Source organism: Cyprinus carpio, chromosome A8, assembly GCF_018340385.1.
Source record: "Cyprinus carpio isolate SPL01 chromosome A8, ASM1834038v1, whole genome shotgun sequence".
Taxonomy (NCBI): domain Eukaryota; kingdom Metazoa; phylum Chordata; class Actinopteri; order Cypriniformes; family Cyprinidae; genus Cyprinus; species Cyprinus carpio.
This window is the reverse complement of record NC_056579.1, coordinates 4,953,684-4,979,499: the sequence shown is the minus strand read 5'-3', so window position 1 is coordinate 4,979,499 and position 25,816 is coordinate 4,953,684. Positions and strand designations below refer to the sequence as shown.

Sequence of the window (25,816 nt, the reverse complement as noted above, 5' to 3'; positions counted from 1 at the left end):
GTTTCTCATAGGTCATGCTGTAGAAACTGTAGTAATAGAGTGAGAAGTATGCTGTTGTCCTGAACATAGCCACAGTTTGTGAACTAAAAGTTCTATCTGCCAAACTTTCTAAAACATGCTTTATCTTCAGAAGGTTATTCCAGGTTTGTCTCGTCTGCATCTCTTCGTAATATCAACAGTTCTTTCCTCTTCTGTCTCTCTGTAGCTCACGGCGCAGACATCGTCAACACGTTAAAAGAAGCCTGACGCTTTCATCTTTCATTCTTTCTGTTTGCATTTCGGGAGAAATGAAAGTCAGTTTGAGGAGCATTGTGGGATTTGGTTAATCAGTGTGTTGTGTGGGGGTCCTACTGTGCCTGAGTCTTAGCCTGGATTTAATTAATATCTATTCTCTCCTCCCCAAGGGCTGCTGTCCCGGAGGAGGCATGACATACAAAACTGAATCCCTCAGGGATTTGTTTTTGGATTATTATTATTATTTATTTATTTTATCTATTTATTTTTTTTTACTAATTTTCACATTCCCCCCACCAAGAGAGGCATGCATTATTTCATCCAATTTTTGAGGTTGATAAAAATGGAGGGATTATTTATGGATATCTTGGTCTTGATCAGGTGCGGTTTCATTATTATTATTTTTTTGATAATGCAATTATTTTAGCATCAAGCAAAAAACTTTTTAAATTAAATAGTATGTCTGACAAGACCAGTAACATTAAATTGTTGTGAAACAGCTCATACTGTACTTAAGGGCCCATATACTTACATTATAACATTATAATGTGTTAGTTTTATACAATTGTGAGTAAACAGTAATACATTGTAACACTTTCTGATCAATAGCTAGATACAATATAGAAAGAATGATAGATTGCACAGAATGATGGAACTTTAGAATGTAACAGAACAATAGACAGAATGATAGATGGACAGAACAAACATTAGACAGACAGATAGAACAATAGATAGAACAAACAATGGAATTCTACATTGAAGACAGACAAAATCATTACAATAGAATGATAGAATGCACAATACAATGTTACATGGAATGATAGGTAGACACAACCATAAATGATAGCTAGATAGATAAACAAAATGAATATATTAAACAATGTAAAGAACAAAATAGCTTTTTATTCACTTTCATATTAGTTCTGAGTCTCTTTTGTCTTTAGAAAACAAGATTAATATCTATCACATATACAAACAAAGTAGCATGTGCAGATGAAAAATAGTTTTGTTTTTTCCCAGTACATATAATATAGTATTTAGACAGTTCAGAAAAATAAAAGCCTCTCCTTCCCTTTATGAAATAAACTCCCAGAGAGTGATTCTCATCTGGGAAAGGGAGCTCAGGCCACAGAGATCTGCTTCCCAACAGTCCAAGTGCACAACAGGACCATGTATTCCTTCTTCACACAAGTAGCAGACTTTTTTTTGTTTACACAAATATATGCTTAGCGCAAGATTTCCCAACACATTATAGAATACAAGATCATACAATACATTAACAGTTCCCACATAACATTTCAAAGAGAAAAAACAAGTAAAAAGACTTCTTACAACATCTGAAATTCAGTAACTTGAAAAGCAAAACGAGGCAAATGTCTTAACAGTTTTGAGCCACGTATCTATAAACTCCATAGTCTCCAGTTTGGTGTTTGGATTTGTGACTTCTTAAGCAGGTAACAAGCATTAAACAGGTTTTCTCAATGAGAAATATTGATATGATCGACTCTCTTACAATGGAAACTTGTACATGGTACGAAATCTATGCTGGTATTAGGAAATAATTTAGAGACTCCTCCGCAAACATCTCTATGGTCCAATCAATTATTCAATAAATGGCTTTTTTATGTAATGTGTGTCTTCATTTGCATAAAGGTTTCAGTCACTAGAACATTTACACATGCTGGTTACCAACAATCATTTACAATTTCTTTGCACAATTAAAACTTGCACAAATACAATTTATGCACAATTTTGGTTCTAGGACTAGGATGGAAATAAAAATTTCTGGAACTTTACTTGTTATAAGCACAATAAATATTACGGATTAATATTACTCAGCATATTATTCCGAGATGACTTTAGAAAAAAAGAGCAATGTTTTTAGAAGCTATTAATACCAAAATAGCACATACCCAAAGTCCAACTTTAAGGCCTATTTAATGTGGTATTACGATACCCAAACAGTCTTTATAGGTCCAGAGACGTGCAGCATTAGTTTCATTATCTGAAAGGGGGCAGCGATTTCATCAACATGACAAAAGCTCATTAATATTACAATATTAGACTTTTTTTTTATATTTTAGATTTTTTAATTATTTTGTATTTGTAAAACAGAAATAGTTTTAAAAAGATATGGCTCTCTATTTCTGTCTTTAAAGCGTGCTAGTGTGTAAACCACTTGTCTGGGGATAAATGAAGTCAGCTCTATCTAATAGTTCATTTCGGGGAACCGAGTACAGTACGCTGTCACCGTATTGATCAGTGCTGATGTACAGTAAAGGTAACAGCAGCATCAGAGCAGAGGGAAATAGGAGGAGTTTAGCTCAAAGACATCAGCTGTTAAAACACATTCGCAGTGCATTACAGAGCATAGCCGCACAGACATTCAGAGCCACAAACAATCCCAGCAATCCAGACAAGCTTAGGAAAGTGACGAGACGGCTGAAAGCAGTACTGCAGACTTACCACACCGCATTAAAGATCAATATCGGGAAGAGTATTACTCACAAATCACCAAATTCATCATCACGGTGAGTTATTCGATATTGCAGGCTTATTATTTTGCCCAACGCATGGTGTAAAAGAACCACAAGTAACTCACCAATGAAAATCAATTTGTTTTGTGTGAATTTGATCATGGTTAAGCTGATATCAGTTCACTGAGCTTAGCACGTGGTGACGTGATGGGGTGACTCCCTCCCGCCCCGAACAGAACATTCAATGTGTCGACTTGTGGGCGTGACATCATCGGTACATATTAGAGTGACACCAAGAGCTGTGTTGAACATTTACTGATCTTCAAGGCTTTTCTCGAGTGCAGTAATTTACTGTTCGCATTGGTTCATGTAACAAATCAGCCATGAGGTGCACAAAATGCAGGAGAGAACAATCTGAGAGGTGACAAGCGTAAGCAATTGCAGCATGCTACCAGCAAATCCTCCTAAGTTCATTATAATCACGCAGATATCAAACCAGAAAACTCTTTAAAACAACAAAAAGCACCAACTTAAAGAGCCAAAATATTCTAAAGTGAAAGACACTGACGCCCAAACATTCTTAAAACTGAAAATAAGGACGTTATGTGTGAGTTCAGCAAACTCAGGTTAATTGAAATAATAGAAACGGCCATACAGAAAAGGCTGTATGTGGTGGAGGCAGTTACTGTCCATAAACACTGACGACAGCTTTCTGTGGAACACTACATATAACCACCATGATTTCCCCACAGGAAACTTCCGAGCTTCATACACAAACTAGAAGACATGCAAATAATCGTTGACTTTGTTTGTCAGTTGCAACGTATTTGCGTGCCTGCTCTGACATGTCGAGCTGTTGACAGCTTTGAGGTAACAACCGTGAGTGTGATTTTAACACATCAGACGAACATAGCATAAGAGGCAGGCCGTACAAAACTACTAACAATATCGAAAGCAGCTGAAGCGACATACTTCCTGTTCTGCCATAAATTACTTTATTTACAAGAATTAGTGTGTTTTACACCTATAGCTGGCGAGTCAGATGTATCACTTATATACAGTGTCAGAAGTGAGAAGGTTTTGGTTGCGTGACGGTTCTTATAGCCCTTTGATGCGGCAAAGTAAAAATAAAAAGACGAGAGCGAGAGAAAATGCAAAACATAAGAGAAAAAAAAGACAGAGATGCTAAAATGGATTGTATATAAACAGCTGGTCTTTGGTCTCCTCTGGCGTTTTCTTTTGAAGAAAAAAAAAAGCATGAAACTGCAAAGCTTCGCTGCAACACTTCTGAAACCTTCACCTGCATTGTCAGTGCTGCCAGAGAAAGGGCTCCTTGATAGAATTACTAAAAACAACAACAAAAACAGGAAAGCAAGAGTAAAAAAAATCATCTTTCAAATATCGGAATGGGTGCAACATATATTTACAAGAAGAAAGTTCTGAAATAAAGGAATGATGCAATAGAAGAAAAAGATTGATACATTCCAGATCTTGATATTATTCAGAATCTCTTTGTATCTTTTCCTCCCTGGTTCCACCTCTTCAAATCCTGGGAATGGCTGTTACATTCCTCTGGCATTTTCAATGCCTCTTTATCAAAATGGACTCCTTTGTCCAAGAAAAACACAAAATGTTTAAATAACAGTGTTACTAAAAATGATGTTTTTTGTGTCTCTGTAATGCCAAAGAAAGAAGTTAACTTGCACTTTAATCTGGCAGATTTCAAATGCATGCTTTCCATTTCCAAAAGTTTTTAAGAAAGCTATGCTCCACCTGTGAAGTAAATGGCATTTTATGCCTCGATTCAATCAAAGGATACCTCGTCTGGTCCATAACTCATAATGTTACTTTGAGAAATCAAAAATAAAATTGAGATCTCTGAATTCCAAGTTCATATGAGCATTCAGGTATATGCATCTCATGATGCACCAAGAAACATCAAAAATAAATAAATAACCGTCCATGATGATCATATAAAAGGCAAAGGAAAATAAAAATAGAGCAAATATTCTATGAAATGCCACCATCAATCCCAGAATCGGGCTGCTCTGCCAACCACTCGTGAGGGCCGGCTGAGAGCGCACTCCTCCTGAGTCATCATTGGAGCAGAAGCCCCGCCCAACTCACAGCAGAACTTGATATGGAGTGTCCCATCTTTCATTGGCCATCCTCAGCGTTTCATTGGCTGGGGAGGGAGCCAATCACTATGGCAGGAGATAAGGGAATTAAATCGCAAGTTAGGGTTTCTGTGTTCCACAGGAGAGAAAAACAACAGTTGTACACAGGCCGTCCACGCTCAGTGCTGGGATCTGGATCTGATTGCTTCCGTTGGAGGGGAACTGTAAGAATAACAGGAAGGTATTAATTAGGATTTAAGCTTGACTGTTAAAAGGTGGTTTTTTAAATGTATTGAATTCATGACATGCTATCCATCTCCACAGAATGTGTTATTTTAGTATTATTAACATACTGTGATAGTTTGTTAATATTTTGAATATGATTTTATGTTTATATTATCTGTTTTCTTTTTAATTTTAGTTCAAGTTTTAGCAATTTTGTTTGCCATTTTTTATTAGTGTTTTTTCTTAATTATACAGTTTTTAAGATTTAGTTTTTAATTTATTTCTATTAATTTTTAATATGTCTACTTAAACTAAACAAAAGTGAGAAATTTTGTTTTAACGGTTTGTTTGAAAGTTTTTCTTAGATTTTATTTTATTTCAGCTTATATTTATTTTACTTGAAGTAATGGAAATACACACACACACACACACACACACACACACACACACACACATGTAGTGAAGGCAAAATAGTGTAGTGGTAGGCACTCATATCACGATGACATTATTATTTTTGGATCAAGTGTAACTTAAGGTCCAGGTATGAGTACATCAGATAAGAAATATTGGTGGGATATCTAACTTGTAGAACCTCTTACTGTATTATCAACACAAGGAATACACAAGTGTAACAAAATACATTTTATTAACAAAAGATAGACAAGAGTAATCAACAACTACTAAATGAATATCAACTGAAAAAGGAATAAAGTGCATAAGATGCATAAAATGCAATCGATTCAGTTGGGTGTTACGTTATCTTATGAAAAGATAAACTGAAATTAATAAGGCGAAGAACCTTATGCCTCAAACAAATAATTTAAAGGGATCATATGATGTTGCTAAAAAGAACATTATTTTGTGTATTTGGTGTAATGAAATGTGTTTATGCGGTTTAAGGTTAAAAAACACTATATTCCACATACCGAATACCTCAAGCGTGTGACGCACCTTACCATACTGTGATGCCGTGTCCCGGCACAATGAGACAAAACCAATAAAACCCATTATAAACGAGGCATTTGTTGCATCCAGTGGGGACATAATTACTGATTATAATGACTTATACTGTCTTTTTACGTGTTGCGTTGCAACATAAAACCATGTCTGCATTTGTGATTAATGAACCGACAAGCAACAAGCGCTACACTACACTGCTCAAAACTCAAGTTTGAATTGTCAGTGGCAAATCCTTTAAATATGAAAACATACTTACAGGCTGTAAATCAGAACAGCCGGCACTGTAGGCTACTCTCCGAGGTTCAGGAAACAGTCCTCTGTAAAATGTGTTGCACACACACGTATATTTGGTTTGAACTGTTCTAGAACAGTGTTGAAAATACAACTTAACCACTGATTTCTAGTTGTGTCCTCTTTTGGAAGACCAAACAAAGTATTTTCGCTTTCGCAATGAAACACAGCTTCTCCAAGACAAGGCGGCGGCGGCAGCAACAATACTACAGTGAGAATCAAAGTTACACCTTCTTTCTTTGTGTGAACATTTGGGCAGTGTTATGCAAATCATCCCACACAGTGATGTAGACGTGGGGGTGTATTTAAACGAGGCGTTTTAGGAGGGCGTGGACGAGTCTTAACTTTGATAAAGAATATTGATTTGGGTTTGAGACTTTAGTCTTTGCAGCTTTAGGGATCTTATCTATTCATGAACAGTTTGTAACACTCATATGCATCACATGACCCCTTTAAAGATTGTTTGTTCTTAATCGATCAGCTATATAACATCTTATGTAAATTAGAAAATCATAAACGGATCATATGCAATAATGCCATGGTCTCTGGAAGAGGTTTGGATAAGTGATATTTACTTTCTCTGTGTTCCAGTGAGCAGTCCGGTAGCAGTGATTTCTTCTTCTGATCTCATGGAGCACCAAAGGGTCCTAAAATGTGGAAAACAGATGTGGCTGTGGCGTAGGTGCAGAAGGTTACTTAATATGGAACCCGCAGACGAAAGTACGTTGACGTGAAGGATGCTCGCCGGAACTTAAACTTTTTGCAAATATCTGTATGTCTTCTGCCTCTCTGGGCTAGAGACTCAGAACTTGGTCAATCCACTTTGTCTCTCTAGGATGTGACTAAGAATGTGCTGCATCTTTTTTTGTCTCATTGGATGAAGATTCTGAACATAGAGTATCTATTTCTTCTCAGAATGTTGAATGTGGTGCTGTGCAATGGAGCAGATGGAGCGGCATTTACTACACAGAGCCGTAGTTCACTGACAAGCCTCTCAAAAGTCACATTCAAAATCACAGGTGATTCATTGCCGAATTCGGAAATGAAGAACAAGGAGTGAAAATTCAGAACAAGGAAATTCAGAACAAGGAGTGCCTTTTGGAAGGGTACCTTCGAAGGGTTCCCTTTTGATGAGGAGGAGACTGCAATTTGGTGCTTCTCCATTTCTGTGGTGTGAATGGCTGTTTCCATCAGAACAGGGGAACACGGTATGGCCCACCCTTCTTTTCTCCTGTGGAACTTATTTGCATAGTCCAAACACAAAGTTAGAAAAGTGTCACTCAAGTTTTACCTGTGCATTTCTCACTTTCCAAACCACATCCAGAATACCTTTGGCAATGTTATGAACTAATTTTAATGAACGCAAGTCCAAACATGGTGGGAAAAAGATTGATCTGTCATGCATGCATTCATTTACCCATTACCAGCTGAGTTTGTATAAGATTTTGCACAACACATCGCTGTCACTGAGAATACTTATTTCTCTGAATAAGTATAAGATTGGTGTGTTGTAGTTTGCAGCAGTTTAAGGTTTGAAAATATAGTTATAAATAAATTTGGATGGATCTCTGTGATCTCTCTTTGTTTCACCCAATGCTGCTGCATCCAGAGGAATTTTTATGGCAGTTACAGGCCAAACCTTAGGAATCAGTCTCTAGGTTGGTGAAGGGCAGAAACTTGACCAAAGAGAAGTCCTGTCCTTCCTGGGCTTGGTACCAGAGGTCTTCTTGCCCTCTTAGAGGTGTATGGCTGCTATCCCAGCATCTTTATCTGATGGCATTGGACAGTTTGCTTATGTTAGTCCACCAATATCCAATCGAAATGTAGCAAACCTTTGCCCACTGTTCCCGCCATAAAGCTGCCCCCTCCAAAACCTTGTCCCCTAAAACACATAAATACCGACAAAAACTAAAAAACATATTCTACCTTTAAAAACACCATCTCATTTAAACCTTGTTTTTAAACCTTTTTTTGTAAAGGGTGTTTGACTTTCTTTGCACTTTTGCTTTGTAAACACTGGGTTAGTACTTCTGCCTACGTCACATGTAACCTTTCCAACATGACTATGTAATGTGTGAAGTCGAGCTAGTGCAAGACAAGCATTTTTAGTTAAAAAGTATTTACATTTTTATTTTTGAACAGCTTGGATGACATAGGGGTGAGTAAATTATCAGGAAACTTTTATTCTACTAATAATAACTAATCCTTTAACAGAACATAACATATAGACCAGGGGTGTCATCCTCAATTCCTGGAGGGCCGGAGCCCTGGGGAATTTAGATTCAACCCTAATTAAACACACCTGATCCAACTAATCAAGTCCTTCAGGATTATTTGAAAACTACATGGTATGTGTGTTGGAACAAAACTCCCTGATATGATAACAAGAAGCCATATTATAAACCATTATAAACGAGAACTGTTAATGATAAAACAGCTGACAGCTTTACCTGTTGTAGTTTGTTCACGCCCATTTTTTAAGTCATAATGTACATTTATATAGTCGTAACTCGCTAGAGGCAATCTCAGCAAAAATATCACTCACAAATTAATATTTATGGTGCAATTGCGACTGTTCTAGGCACAGTCTGGAGCCCTGCATTAGGGCTGGACGATATGGCCAAAATTTATATCACGATATATTTCTTAATTTCGGTCGATACGATATAATTCCGATATCAATATGAACACTATAAAAAGCCTCGTAAAAACTGCCAAGAACGCCCACAACAGATGTCAGTGTATATAAATTTATGAAAAATGAATTTGCCAAGTCTGACACCTCATTTAAAACCATTTAATATTTAAAAAAAAAAAAAAAAAAAACTTATTTTTTGTATTTAGCCTTCATACAAACAATAAATGTGAAATCACTGTCAAAAAAATCATTTCAGTCTCACCTAATTAAAATTAATATCTTTAACTTCAAATTGTAGGCTAATATATACTACCAGTCAAAAGCTTTTGAACAGTAAGATTTTTAATGTTTTTAAAGAATTCTCTTCTGCTCACCAAGCCTGCGTTTATTTGATCCAAAATACAGCAAGAAAAGTAACATTTTGAAATATTTTTACTATTTAAAAATAACTGTTTTATATTTGGAAATATTTTAAAATGTAATTTATTCCTTTGATTTCAAAGCTATATTTTTAGCATCATTACTCTGATTACATGATCCTTCAGAAATCATTCTTATATTCTGATTTGCTGCTCAAAAATAATTTGTTGAAATCAGCTGAGTAGGTTTCTTGATGAATAGAAAGTTTAGAAGAACATTTATTTGAAATAGAAATATTTTTAACATTATAAATGTCTTTATCATCACTTTTGATCAATTTAAAGCATCTCTGCTAAATAAAAATTTCTATAATTTCTTTCCAAAAAAAGAAAGAAAGAAATTATGCTGACTCAAAGCTTTTGAATGGAATAGTGTAATCAAATCAAATGTAATCAAAATGTAATGTTACAAAAGCTTTGTTTCAGATAAATGCTGATCTTTGGATCTTTCTATTCATCAAAGAATCCTGAAAAAAGTACTCAACTCTCTTAAATATTGATAATCAGCAAATCAGCATAATAGAATGATTTCTGAAGATCATGTCAAGACTGGAGTAATGATGCTGAAAATTCAGCTTTGATCACAGGAATAAACTACATTTTAAAAATAAAACAGTTATTTTAAATATTAAAAATATTTCCAAAATTTAACTGTTTTTGCAGTACGTTGGATATAGATTGAAACAAATGTACTTTAGTCAGTATTAAGAGTATGAAGAGTGCTCTTGAGTTGCTGCAGGAAAAAAAAAAAGGAATGTTGCTGGAGCCGGGCTTAAATGCAAACTGATTGTCTGCCAGCAGGAGGCACTGTGAGAGTGGTAGACCCAGCGGTTTTCTCTCCAGTAACGGCTATAATCAAAGGAGCTGCGCCTATGAACGCTTCTTTATCAGATAAAATGAAAATGCCATCGAAACTTTTCTGAAAAACACCCGCGACGTGTTTTGATTTTGAAACGTACAGTGCTCATATTTATTCAACGAAGTCAAACACCACAAATAATCAATGTATGGGAAACACTGGTATATCGAAATATCGATAATGTGTTTAAAAACCATATCACCGTTATTGAAAAAAATTATATCGCGATACATATTAATAATTAATTAACAACAAAACATACCCTGCATATTACATTTTGTTTTAGTTAATGATAGTTACCCTGCTACAGGCAATAATTTTGACCCCTTTTTTGAGTATAAATGAATGTGCAAATTTGCATTAATTAACTTACAATAGAACATTAAAGCCGTGTGAGGCACTTTTTTTATTATGGATGGATGCGCTTTATTGGACTTCTTTTGAACTGTTGAACAGAAACACCCACCCACTGCCATTATAAAGCTTGGAAGAGCCAGGACAATTGGATTCCAATTTGATTCGTCTGAAAGAATAAAGTCATATATTCCTAGGATACCTTGAGGGTGAGTAAATCATGGACTAATTTTTGTTTTTGGTCGAACTTTCCCTTTAAGAGACCATTTTGCTATAATAAAAATGCAAAACTAGTCCAAGAAGAATGTCCGAGACATACACTTATTTAGGGTTAGATTTAATGCACCTGTTCCTGTAATAATAGCAACTTATAAACATTCCAAACTCTGCACTGTTGCTATTGGCCAGCAGAGGATGCTCACATGCTTTTCTGAGGAACAGTCCAACAAAACAAAAACCTTCTCAAGATTAAGCAAAAAAGATTTGATGTCCAATTAATGAATAAGCAAAAGAAAATATTGTGAAATCACTGGAATGCAGAGCATTGAAATTGTTTTAAAAAATAACTAAGCATTATTTTTTTTAATAATGGGAGCAAAGGCAATGATAAAAGACAGTTCAGTAATATGTAATAATTAAATTATTATTATTACTATTATTTTAAAGGTATTAAAAATATGGGAACAAAAGCAATAAAATGAGACACCCAACTTCACTAATAAATACTTAGTCAATAATAATAATAATAACAATTATAATAATTAATTCATTAGCTTAAATGTAGATTATGGTTTTGCAGCAACACACAGTTAATGTGAAGGCGCAATAACAGAATTCAAATGATCTGTGTTCACAAGTGTGGGAATAGCTGGCTAACTTATTTGAAATGTGGCTCATCCATTCAGAATTAACCAAACCATTTATCATGCAAAAAATACTCCACGTAATACACCAATTTCCTTTTCATGTCATGAAACCAAATAGTATTTCAGAATTCAAAACTGTCACAAGACTACCTGGTTCTTCTCTGCTGTAGCTCATATCCTAAACTAGCTTTCTAATAAACCTGCCATTGTATAAGAATATTGTTGGTTCTGTGAAAAACGCTCATGTTTCTCTATTGTAAGTCTGTTTGAACAAAAGTGTCTGCAAAATGCATGAATGTAGATAAGATATATCGATTACCATAACAATCTGAAAAGTTGGGAAAAGGAGAAATATATAAAATGTATATGTTGTGAAGTATTTTATGGTTATGAATGGAGTGGGCAGAGAGTAAAATCTCATCCATGCAATGAGCTGAGGGAGTGTGAAGAGACAGATGGTGTGCTGCTGCCATGCTGTGGACAGGAAGCCTCACCTGGAAAGAGAGCTTGGCAGGGCTACGTGGAGCGATTGGACTGAGCGTGCTCCAGAAGTGAATAGTTGATGGCAGCGGACTCGGTGTCAACAGCACTGGAGTCTGAGAGAGAGAGAGAGAGAGAGAGAGAGAGAAAGAGGGGAGAGAGAGAGAGAGAGTGAGAAAGAGAGAGAGAAAGAGAGAGAGAAAGAGAGAGAGAGAAAAAGAGAGAGAGAGAGAAAGAGAGACAGAGAAAGAGAGAGAGAGCTTGAATGTATAAACCATTTTAAAAGGTCATTGTGTGGTATCTCTTTGTTCTTGGTTATCTGGTAATACAAGCATTTATATCGCTCTGGCTTTGTTAAAGGGGTCCTATTATGCTTTTTCACTTTTTCAACTTTAGTTAGTCTGTAATGTTGCTGTTTGAGCATAGAAAAGATCTGCAAAGTTACAAAGCTCAAAGTCCATTTCAAAAGGAGATATTTTATTTAACAGAAATCACTTTACAAAAACTACAACAAACAACTCGTTTGGTCTACAACGCATATTTTCCAGGATTTGTGATATCACAAATATCGACGAATGGGATGAGACCTGGTTGAGCTGCACTAGAGAAGGCAATGAGTGTTATCACTATGTCGGAGACACACTAGCTTTCCCAAGGCAGATGAACTTAGAGTGGTTACAATCATCCGGGTTTAAACCGTGCTCAAATTGATTTGATATTGACGCAATATTTACAATGAAGCTGGCAGGGGGCTATGGTAAGGGGCGTGACATTTCCCGACCAGGCGCCAAGTGTTGCCAATCACAACACACACTGGGCCAGCTAACCAATCACAGCACATTTCGTATTTCAGAAGGCGGACCTTCATTTGATACAGGAACTATTCAAGCCGTTCATGCCAGACTTGGGAGAGAGGTGTTATAATAATGTGAAATATGTGAAAAATAATGTGTTTTTCGAACAGCCTAGTGTGACAGCCTGTTCTAGTACACCCCCAAAACAAAATCAAGACTTTGTAAAAGAGCATAATAGGACCCCTTTAAAGGGGTCATATGATGCTGCTAAAATGAACATTATTTTGTGTATTTAGTGTAATGAAATGTGTTTATGTGGTTTAAGGTTAAAAAAAACCACATTATTTTCCACATACTGTACATTATTGTTTCTCCTCTATGCCCCGTCTTCTGAAACACATCAATTTTTACAAAGCTCATCGTTCGAAAAAGCGAGGTGTGCTCTGATTGGCCAATTATCCAGTGCGTTGTGATTGGCCGAATACCTCAAGCGTGTGATGGAAATGTTAAGCCCCTTAACATATTGTGATGCCCTGTCCGTCCGGAGCGGAGACATAAACATTAAAACCCATAAACATGATATAAACATGATTTCTAGTCGTGTCCTCTTTTGGAAGGCCAAACAAAGTAGTTTCGCTTTCTCAACAAAACAGCGTCACACACCGCGGCCTTGAGTGAGCAGAGACCAGAGGCCTAGAGTGAGCCGCGGCTTGAGTGAGCGGAGGCGGGCGGCTTGAGAACGGCCCAACTGGCGAATTCTACGAAGGAGCGTCTGGCGTGCTTGCAGCAACCACATGTGACGACCCCGGGCTGTGAAAAGCCAATTCATCCACAGTGAAAGCCGATTCTGCGATCCACAGTGCAAAGTTGATGTATTTCCTCAGCGACCAGCACGGATCAGGTCCATGCATGACGAAGCCGATATCGTCCTCTTTTGGAAGGCCAAACAAAGTAGTTTCACTTCACAGTGAAACACAGCGTCTATACGACATGGCGGTGGCAGCAACAACAACACTACGAGAATAAAAGGTACGCCTTCTTTCTTTGCATGAACATCTGGGCATGGTTATGCAACTCTTCCCACATAGTGACGTAGAGCTGTGGGGGCGTGTTAGAACAAGCCATTTTAGGGGGGTGTGGTTGACGCTTAACTTTTATAAAGAATATCTCTTTGGATTTGAGACTTTAGTCTTTGCAACTTCACAGATCTTCTTTATGCACCAAGAGCTTGTAACACTCCAAAGAGAAAGGAAAAATTAAAATCGCATCATATGACCCCTTTAAAAATCACATTGAAACTGTATAAATAAGAGCTTGGTACATGGAAAGCATCCATTCACACCACAAAAACACCATTGTTGCCTTAGACAAAAAAAAAAAAAAAACAGGATATTTCTGATAATTATCACAAGTAGGGCACAAGCAGAGATTTAGCTCTTACAAATACCCAAGCATGAATCCATTGAAAGACTGAAAGATAATGCTGAAGCATTTCAGTCATTTCTTTGTGCCTTCTAAAAAAAAAAAAGAGCAGTAAAAGAGCGCATTGTGTTGAAATCAGGACTGTCAACTATTTTCTGAGGTGTTCATGTGGGTTTCATCTTAGTAATGTAATTGCAAGCAGCAATAATCAAATTCCACCAAATAGAGATTTTGTTAAATTTGTTAACAGAATTAAATGCAAATTTACATTTTAAAATTTAACACATTTTAAACAACCATAATACTTAACTGAATGGCTCACCAGGGCATGCGAGGTGATGACTGTGGGTGTTAAGGTGTTTGTGGCATTGCCAGGGGCCAGCAGGCTATTCACCGCTGCATTGACCTTATCCAGTGAGAGTCCAGGGGGCAGCAGCGTAGACGAAGATGGCAGTTCCAGCACACGGGGCTTCTTTGATTTAGGAGGCTGTACTTCCTGCGTGCTTGCTGGGAGGGAGGCTGATGCAGTATTGGTGTCCTCTAAAAACAGATTTGAATGAGCAGCTGAAATTGTCAAGCACCATGGGTTTTTTGTCCTATAACCATGTCAAATAACTGTAAGGGATTGTTTGGAGAAGCTTATTGCTTTTATAAAAAGGAATGATCAGCAATATGATAAAAGACATCATCATTTAATAATAACTTTATTAATAATAAATCACAATAAATAAATAATTCTTCCGCCAAGTAACATACACTACTGTTCAAAAGTTTGGCGGTAGTACTTTTTTTTTTATTTTTATTAATACTTTTATTCAGCAAGGATGCACTGATCTGATAAAATTTGACAGTAAAGACATTTCTAATGTTACAAATTATTTATATTTCAAACTTTCTATTCATCAAAGAATCCTGAAAAAATTATATATACATTTCCACAAAATATGAAGGAGCACAACTGTTCTCAACATTGACAATAATACAATATGTTTCTTATTCGTCAAATCAGCATAATTAGAATGTTTTTCTGAAGGATCATGTGACACTGAAGACTGGAGTAATGGTGGCTGAAATAAAATAAATGTAAAAATATATTCAAAGAGAAGTCAGCTATTTTAAGTTGTAGTAATATTTAACAATGTTTCTCTTTTTACTGTATTTTTGATTAAATAAATACAGTCTTGGTGAGCATTTTGTTCAAATAGATTTTAAAAATCTTACTGATCCCAAACTTTTGAACAGTATTGTAGTTAATTACTTTAACAGTAGTCTGTTTTTGGTTGCCAAGAAACTTGAGATATTGAAATGGACCTTAACTGATATCCCTTTTATAAGTTGGACAAAAAAATGCTAAGGAATGAGTTACCACTTACACAAAGATTTGTTTGTAATTTATAAACTTAGTAAACCTAAAAACAGACTAGAACAATCAGCTGCTATGAACCTCACCAGCTCTTTAAAGCATTAACAACCTGAACTTTCAACTAACCGGGTAGCTCAGGCTTCTCTTTCACCTCCCCTTCTCCAACCGGCTGGACCACTGGCTCCACACAGTGTGACGGAGCATCCACAGGGATAGGGGCATCTGTAACTCCAGGGACAGGCACTGTGGACACCAGCTGAGTATGGCAATAAATAAAATAAATAAAAAGCTAAATTACTCTCGCATTTAAGTACAGCCAAACATGTTTAACATTTTTTGGATGTTATACACTGGATGATTTATAATTGACACGTCTGTTCACCTCAACATCTGTTTTGTCATCCAAATGAACAATCTCCAGCAAGTCGTCTTCAGGCGGGAGGCTGGACTCTTTGGGCAGCCCAACTGGCAAAGGCTTTATGACCACAAACACAGGCTGAGAGGGGTTGACTACACATTCTCCATGAGCTAGAGGAATGAGCGAGGTCAAAGAGCTGGGATCAGACAGGTAGATCTGGGGTGGGTCACCCAAATTCTGGCTCTTCTGTGCTTGAGTATTCTGTGGGATGAATTTAAAACAACATCTTTTATGCACAAGTCTTAATAATAACAGTATTTAACATGGGTGTCAGATATTTGGATTGCAAGCTGATTAGCTGAGCTTAGCTTTATTTTACAGGATTCTGGGTCAATAAGCTTTTATAAATCTGCCAAACAATTTCATGTTGACTAGGAGGCTACAATAAGTGCTTCAATGAGCAAATACTAATTTGTAACTTATTTACTTCCATAGTGTGACATATTTTTAGGTACATCAAGAAAAATGTTGCACTTGATTTTATTCACTGGGGAAAAGGCTTGCTTGACTGTGATGCCATTTCTGACACTGATGCTGAGATTCATTGCAAAACTTGAATGACTGCCATCCAGTTTTAATTTCCTTGACTAAAATAAAATAGGAAAAAAAAATTATTGAGACTTCATCAATATGCAACATCTCTGAAAAAAAAGAGACTAAAAAGTAGTTGAAAAACTTAAAATCTCTATATCACATCCTAGCACACACAAGGCCTCAGTGCCGACTGTTTTAAATCCAAACATGGATTTTGACTATATTGTTTGCGATCATGGTTGCTGAATAAAAGCACTTTTGCAGCCTCTGTGCCACAAAGACTTTTTTTGTCATTGTTTTAATAGAAAAACATGAATATAATTTGGAATTATTAGAGTTAATATTAGAAATTTCATTGTTTTAGTTTTTGAGAGAAGCTTTTGAGTTTTACCAGTTTTCATAATGCATTGAAAAAAAATGTATAAATCTAAATGAGGTCAAATAAACCAAGTGTATGAGTAGACATTCTCTGACAACAATCATGATCAATGATCATGGTTATAATTCTGAGCAAAAAACTGTAATTATCAGTTGAACCATTATGCAGCATGACCAAAATATGACTGTTTTAAAACTAGACAAAAATTTCCAGACTTTTAGTCAACTACAAATTGACTAAACAAAAAACTGGACAGGTTGATTAAATATGATGAAAACTAAAAAGGACATTTGACAAAGGACTAAGACTAATACTAAACTAAAAACCAGCTAACAAAATGAACACTACTGCCATGGGTAATGCCATACTAATCGACCAAAGACTGACTATTTTGCCTACAGCAAAAAATCTTACATGATTCCCAAATGTTGACACCATCATTCATTGCTAAAAGCATTTAAAGACTGAGTCTGGATGTGTGTTAAAGCACGAATCCATACCGTGGTTGCAGTGGCAGATCCAGAGGGCGTCTGTGGGCTGAGGGCAGGAGTAGCACATGGGGACGGGTGGGTCACTATCACCTGCAGACTGCAGCTCTCCACAGCTGACTGGGACTGAACAGTTCCCTGCTGTCCTTCTGTCTGACACATTCGCATCTGCAGCATACACACACAATCACTGTGAATCAAACACTTGACACACAAGGTTTGCCTCATAAGGTTTTGGAGGTTTAAACATTGATAACTCATTTAACTGACGGATTATGTCATCTGAGAGGATTATTAGAGAATTAAAAGCATCAGCTCTAAAACAAAAACATGAAATCCAGAAAGAAGCTGACCTCATGCACTATGTGGTCCAGAGGGGCAGGTTCAGAGCTGCAGTCACTCAGGATGTGCTCTGTTTTGATGAATTTGGATGTGGTTTTGCAGGGCGTCTGCAGGGACTGGATAGTGAAAGTGGAGTAGAGACCAGACTTCATGTAATCGTTGCGGGAGCTGCGATGCACTGAGCTAGGAGAGGAGCGCTGAACCTCCAGGCTCTTGGAGAGACACGGGTTCGTGGTGTTAGCACCTGTGTTAGATTTGGTCTGAATGGACAGCTCCAATTTATCCCCTGTAGTGGCCCTCTGGGAATCCTCAGGCCCTTTCAGCCCATCAGCAGAGTTGGGATCCGGAAAGGTCACAAACTTGTAGACAAACTTCTGGCCGCTAACTTTCTTAATAATATTCTGTGGAAGTATGAAAGCTTGATGAAAAGTGGCTAAACAATTATATGCACTTGAAATTAAACATTAATTCAAGTTCCAATCTTGCGTGTTTTTCTAACTTTTTCATAGTAGTTAGACAATAAAAATCACAGAACTATTAATATTTATGGATAAATACTAGTGATGGACCAAAATATTGTCCAGGCTCATTAATTGGTTAACATTTTTTGAGTAAATTTTGAGTAAACAATTTAATTTAACTTAATTTATTTCATCTAATTTAATACCAAGAAATTGTATTAATGTATGTCAAATATATACACTACTGTTCAAAACTGTTTTTTTTGAAAGAGGTCTCTTAAACCAGTCTCTAAGACTGCATATATTTAAAATAAAAACACAGTAAAAACAGTGATATTGTGAAATATTATTACAATTTAAAATAACTGTTTACTATTTGAATTTATTTTTAAATACAATTTGAATGAATTTTCAGCATCATTTCTTCAGTCTTCACAGTGTCACACGATCCTTCAGAAATTATTCTAATATGCTGATTTTCTGCTCAAGAAACATTTCTTATTATTTTCAATGTTTAAAACAGCTGTGCTGCTAAACATTTTTGTGGAAAACCATGATACATATATTCTGGATTATTGGAGGAATATAAAGTTCAAAACAACAGCATTTATTTGAAATAGAAATCTTTTGTAACATTATAAATGTCTTCACGGTCACTTTTGATCACTTTATTGCATTCATACGGAATAAATGTTAGCTATTTAAAAGAAAAAAAAACAAACCCAAAAATTTTAAACAGTAATGTATATATAAAATAAACTGATTAAATCCATGATTCACATCAATAGTTACTCCTGTACATACCTTGTCATAATAGTAACGAAGTGCCCTGCTCAGTTTATCATAGTTCATGTTGGTTTTGTTCTTGCGTAGCCCCCAGAGTCTGGCCACCTCCTCGGCATCCAGCAGTTTGAACTCACCATGCCCAGATGTCCAAGAGATCAAATGCTTCTGACTCTGATCATCCAGCAGGTTTAGCAGGAACTGCCACAATGTAATGGACGGATCCATTGCTACAGGGGACAAAAAACAGACTGTGATAAATATTATCGCCATATATATATATATATATATATACACATACATATATATATATATACATAAGAGACTTTATATTGAGATTTCCAGTCTTTAAACCATTCTGATTCATTCAAAGAGAGACGTAATGAAACACACTGTTGAAATCATTTTAACTTTCAGCGCCATGTTAGAAGGCTCAGGTGACCAAGAATGCATCAATGCTAAGACATTTTTTGGCTTTCCTTGGACATGACAACCTATTTTCACAAATATATATAACCTGCAAGTAATCGCACACTCTCAGTTGATCTCTCTCTCATTCGCTGTCTGTTTAGGCTTGTTAAGTGCAAATCTATGGAGCCTCTGTACAAATAAGAATGGTACACATTATGTTATCATTACTAACTTGTTTAAGATTTAGTACACATGCAGTAAGTGTAAAACGAGAAGGGCATAAACATATGAAAAAAAACACACGCCAAAATCGCAGTTGCTGCGGTTCTTGCATTCCTCAGCGGTTTGCTTGTCAATATTGCGGATATTGCAGATATCGCGACAGCCCTAACAACCCGCAATTACTAATGCTTTCACTGAAATACACACTGATATATGTAGGGTAAACGTACCTAGTAAGCTCACCAAAATCTACGTTGAGACAATTTTTTTTTTTTTTACAGAAACACTGAATGACCAAAAAAGCACCACCACCAGTCCAGTTAAAATGACTAATATGCATTCAAACATAATTATCAAGTTTTAATTCTAATTACTAAAAATCTATCATTAAATAATACTTGATTATCATATTATAATGCTTGACAGACTGATGTTAAGAGTGTACTTTCAGTTATTTAAAAAAAACTGTGCCATTTTAAACACACACACACACACACACACACACATATCAGTCTGGGGAGTAAACTAGAAAATGTACTAGCCAATGGTGATTCAGTTGCCAAGGTGTCCTGAGAGGGTTGTTTTATTAAAAATTCTTGTTATGTTATTTGTTATTTTATTCTTGTTATGTTATTTGTTACTTGTTATTTTAAACAGCCTTTTTAAAGAATAACTGAAAATTTTTTTATTTGAATGTACAAAGTCAATCACAAAAAAACAGAATACTAAAATCAAGCAACAAGGCATTCAATTCGATCAGTTATCTATTCATAGTGTGATTTAAGCACATTGCATTTAGTCCATGTTCAGCTAAATAGCACATATTCAAAAATCAAATAACAAAACAAACCAATAAAACATTTCACTCATGGGAATGAACACAGAAACTAGCCTCTTTATGAAGCCTCTTATTAAATGGATGTCAACTTATCTATATTATCTTAAGGCTGAAATACACTACACGATTTTTGCCCCAATTATCCATTGATTTACAGCCTGTAGAAGTTGGTGCTAGTTGCCAAAGGTCAGGGCCAGTCTGCAGATTTGAGCTGACATATTTAATAGAAAATCACATAGTGTATGATGGTCACAAACATGATTTTTTTAGCTTTAGACTTTGATTCCATCCAATCGTCGGAGATCAAACATGTTTGATATTTTCAGCCGATTTTAGAACACATTTTATTTCACGTGTTTTCTAGCAACAATGCACATGTTTCTGGATGAGTTTGTTGTGATCGGAACAACTTAAAGGCCTGGTAGTGTATGATCCTCAGTCATTTAGTGTATGATGCCCAGTTTTTCTTTGTGACTTGTAAATAGTACACTAAAAATACACTCAATGACTGAGGATCAGATCAAACACTGGTGTTTTAAAAATCTGTTCAAATTTTAAGTCATGTATTTTATTCCAGCCTTTAGTTGATTACATGAAATTTCATGTAATATTTATTAAAATGATAAGATTTTGCAAAATATATAATCTAGATCATGTATTAAGTTTCTATTATTAACAATATCTATGAAATTATACTTTTTCTTATTGATGTCACACTGAAGCTGTGTGATTTTTATAGTAGTGCATGCACCCTTTAAGCTCAGCTTACAATGGACCCTTTTCACATTTCTGGGTTTCTCAGCAGCGTAAGACGTCATAGTTGGGTTAACTTGAAAAGCAGTGAATGGGAGAGTACCACAAATATATTTTTTGCATTCCCATTTGCTCAAACAGCAAAAGAAAAACTCCACAATAGTGTTTTCGTTACTTTCAATAAAAGGAAAAAATTGCGAGACTGATAACAGCAGTCAGAAGAGAGAACAATGTCAAATTTTTGGTAATTTGAGGCAAAGGTGATATAATAAAAAGAATAGTGTTATAAATGTATATACATTTAAAATAAAAAAAATACAAATATGAAAAACTTTTGAGGATTTACGATGCTGATGACCATTAAACGCGTCATCACAGTCTTGTGAAAAGGGTCCATAACATGAAATCTTTAAAAATTACAGCACTGTAAAACCACAGACTACAAATGGTTAAGACATCAAGTAGGATAATACATAATTTTTTCTTATTATAATCTGAGCTCAAAAATGGAAGTGTGCTTAATGGGTACGTGAGCTTAATAGGTACGTTTACCCTATCAGTTTTGATAAGGCCTGCTTGTAAAATATTGCACCAAAAAGCAATAAGTGCTGTGAAAACAAGAGATATTGGCTTTACTAGTTATGTTTCTAAAAATACTGCAGCATACATACCTAGAACTCATTGCCATGAGAAGTATGTTCTGGAACTGAAGCCATGTTTATAAAAAAAAAAAAAAACAGTCTTTTGGGGATTTAACAGAATCCAACCTTCACTGAAATCAAATTCAGATTCTCAGTACAGTAAATTAAATCCTCTTGCTTCATGGTTGGATTGAGTAGAAGAGCATAAATGGAGAGCAGTGAAATAAAGGGAAAACAAGCAAGAATTAATGGTGCTACCGTCAGCAGAGGACGTGTATCACAAGTTCAGGAAGAACATGTTGAGAATGCAAATTAACCCTATTACCATTCCCCCCCTTCATTTACGTAACTCATAAGCAACACCTCAGAAACAATCACCATGGTAAAAGCATTTAAGCAACAGTTTCTAAGGAATAAAAAAGACCCTGCCACCCTTTAGGCACACTGAACCAAATAAATTGCAGTGAATTGCTGATGACAATGAAGGGAATGATTTCCATTTTAACCCAGCACATAAAATCTCATTAATTAATACCATCATTAAAATGAGCTGTAATTGATTGAGTGAGTGCATTCATTAGCAGTAAAATGTCTTTAATAAATGGTGTCATTCTAGATAGAAGAATATCCTGTGGGCAGCCTGTACAGTCAGCTACACAAACTAAGGCAAACAGAGGGTTTTACAAAGCTGTAGTTCAGGATGTAAATGAATTTTGTCCTCTTAGCACATTATACACACTTACTCATCAAACCAACATCTCACTGCAAGACCCCTAAACTAATTTCCATACAGGCTGACAAAAAAAAAAAGTTTCTGAAGACGTCTCTGTAACACTTTCCATTACTGTTCCAACTAGATATAAATACAGTAATTATGCATTGAGAACATTTAGACTATTAACAGTTGCCATTTTCTACAAATAAAGTACAAATCAGGACATGAAAGTCTTTTGACCAATAAAAGCGAAAAGAGAGTAACTCTCAGTGTTAATCAAACACAAAATATTACATTTTAGATTTGTCTGAATATATATCTTATTTTCAAACAATCAATATGACAAGATTAATTAAAGATGCATTAAACCAATTTAGAAATATGCCTAGTAATAAACATATAATGAAATATACCAAACTTACTTAAGTACTTGTGCAACCGCAACTACACTGTAAAATGAACACATTTTCTATAGATGAACAATAATATCACGTCTATACCCGTTATGTGAAGATCAATAACTTTTTTTCTGAATGATATTGATCAACATTGGATATTTTAGATTTCAGATTCCTTTAGAAATCTGAATTTAAAAACAGTATTAGATTACAAAAAATATTTAACAGCCTTTATACATGTCCTACCTTTATTATAGCAACTTCTTATCTCCACATTTCAATGTTCAACTATTTAGATTGAAAATTAAGTTACCTATATCTTATACTATACAATATTGTGATGTCTAAATTTACTTAATTGTCACAACATTGACAAGAATGACTGGTTTTAGTTTTGAAGTACAGTTTTATTAAAACAGTGGATTAGAAAATACTATAGATTTTATTATAGGTCTTTCCCTAAATCAACAGCCATTGAGAAAGCAAGGTCAGCTGTTTGGAAGAATAAGTAACATCTCCTCTATAATGTAGCAGTATAATAAATTGTGGTTTTTAAAATTATAAAGTGTTTCAAAGGCAGCCATAACAGCAGAATCTACTGAACTGTTCAGGCCAATAAAACAAACAGCTTCTGATTTCCCCAATAGCACAATAACACATCAAAGCTTTCAAAAATAACATATACGTCTTCTATGGTGATTTATTAAAAAAAAAAAAAAAAATGCCAGAATATACTGATTAAAATAACCAAAGGGTTATAGTATTAAGATAAAAATGTCATAGTGCAGCTAGAACCAAAGAATCAGCTGCACAGTCTTATTTACACGTTAATTATTCCCTATAATTTTCCTATCAGTGTTACATTGTAGCTGAAGAGCTCCAGTATGACTAATCAAGGGACTAACACTGCACAGCTTGCCTTGGTCTAATGCCTCATAAATCAGCTTGTACATCTGAGAAAAGCAAACAAAGACCAGCACTGAACAACACAGATCTGTTTTCCCCGTCAGACCTTATTGCCTTAAGACTGTTCGGGGACCTAAATGCTCAATAGTCAATTATCTTGAGTTCTCAGACTGCATGATGACTTATAGCCAATGAATGAATTGCCATCCCGAAGGAAGAGAGAGCCAGACAGGACTGTTATGTGAGCAAAATGAAACCAGTGCTAAATTACAAAACAAATCCCTAGCAAACACTTGTATTAAGTGGGGCTCAGGACAGTTCCTGATGGGTCATCAAGGTGTCCATCCAGTTTCTCTGGGTTTACATGAGGTCTGCTGGTTAATATCAGATGACATTGGTTTCTTTTCCACAAACAAAGTAAATAAATGCTGACATATGCATTGCACAATCATGTTCAACTCAAACAAGTTCTTATGCATTTGAATCAAAGTTTTCAGAGTAATTATAAAGGGCTTGTTGTACATTATACAAAAAAGGAGCAAATAATAGTAATAATAATAACTTAACTATAATTAAACAAATTATGTATTATGTTTAATTTATAAACCGCCTTTCTAAATACAAGAACAAACATCCACCCTGCAAACTAGCTTATTTGACAGCTCTGACACTCAAAATCTAAATATTTAATGCACAATAAAACAATCAAATGCTATTCTGTTAAAATGATATTCGTTGAATGGTTGATTAGTTCAGAAATAACCAGGAGTCTGACAAATTTATAATATTAATCAAACAAGTCTGCCAGACATTCTATCTGATTCAGAAACAGCAGCATGTGGACACACTGCTACACATTTGGCTTGCAAAACATTTACTCAAGCACAGTTGAAGTGCATCAGGCTTCCTAAAGGTTTAGTTAACCCACCCTGACCAAAATAAGGTACCAATATCACTTATTTATACGGTCTCTTAATAGTTTTTGGACCAGCACACTGATTTAAACATAACGTTCTGGCTCCCGCCAGGATTAGGCACCGTGTACGAATGAAATATGAATATAACAGCGAGCTGTGAATGTATTTGGCTTTGACTAACGAGCACTTTATTAAACTCGAATGCAATCACTCCTCCGTGTCCAACCTCCTTGAAGTGGAATAAAACTTACCGCTGATCAGCGGGTTTGACTCCATCTCTGCCAAATAACTGTGTTTAGGGGCCGTTTTATTCTTTGGAGATTAATTCACGTCCATAACTGTGCTTGCTGGGTGTCAGAAGTCGGTGGTTTAATTGCGTTTGGCTGTTATGCAACACATGCACCTCTCCCTCCATGTTAGTTGACATTAGCAGCTAAGTCGCTAGCTCGCGTTAGCACAGGGTGCCTGCGCTTGCACCGTTCCTGTCAGACGGACTGAAGACTTCTTCAAACGTCAAAATACTCCAGTAAAACGATCAGGGCAGCGTTTAAGAGGTGGACTAGCACGCCCTGCCTTTAAAATAATACGGTAACAGTAAGGTGGTGTTAATTCCAGTGTGGTGGACGGTGAGGGAGGGCAAATAAACCGAGACCCCTGATCAGGTAACCGCGCGCGAGCTTCCCTACTTCAGCGGTGTCCAAGCAACGGATTGAAAGTCCGCGGTTGCACTGATAGGTTAAAGAGCTCAAGACAGAGCACTCCCTTCTTATTTTTTTTTTTTAACAACAACAACAACCTCTGGTTGGCTTTCCCCTCTTTGCTTCCTGTTTCCACGAACGCCTCGACTACTTGTTTTTATTTTTTTCCACCTCTTTGGTCCGCGAGTCCCCTGCGCGGCCGTGACGTCACCGCACAGGCATCACATGGGTAGGCTGTAGAGCAAAATTAATGAACGAGGACAACTTTTGTGTGTTTCTGTCTTCTGGTGAAGAGAGAGGTTTTTATGCAGCGTTAAGGTCGTTTGAGATTCTCTCACACACTGACATGCGCGATCCACAGGTTGTTGCTGCAGGACTGCTCTGAAATGCTGCTTGCAGGGGAAAAACAAAAA

General features: G+C 36.0%; 1 protein-coding gene across 1 annotated transcript; it reads right to left on the bottom strand.

Annotated features, from left to right (window-relative positions):
• Nucleotides 1–1,117: 1,117 nt before the first annotated feature.
• On the bottom strand, nucleotides 1,118–25,369 carry LOC109104836 (ETS domain-containing protein Elk-1-like). Its single transcript, XM_042761740.1, has 9 exons — nucleotides 24,957–25,369; nucleotides 18,926–19,134; nucleotides 17,672–18,061; nucleotides 17,331–17,486; nucleotides 15,882–16,118; nucleotides 15,626–15,755; nucleotides 14,459–14,676; nucleotides 11,935–12,036; nucleotides 1,118–5,050 (listed from the first exon to the last, which is right to left on the bottom strand). Exons 1-9 carry the CDS (start codon nucleotides 24,979–24,981, stop codon nucleotides 4,949–4,951), a joined length of 1,569 nt encoding a protein of 522 aa, XP_042617674.1. The 5' UTR covers nucleotides 24,982–25,369; the 3' UTR covers nucleotides 1,118–4,948.
• Between the last annotated feature and the right edge of the window lie 447 nt (nucleotides 25,370–25,816).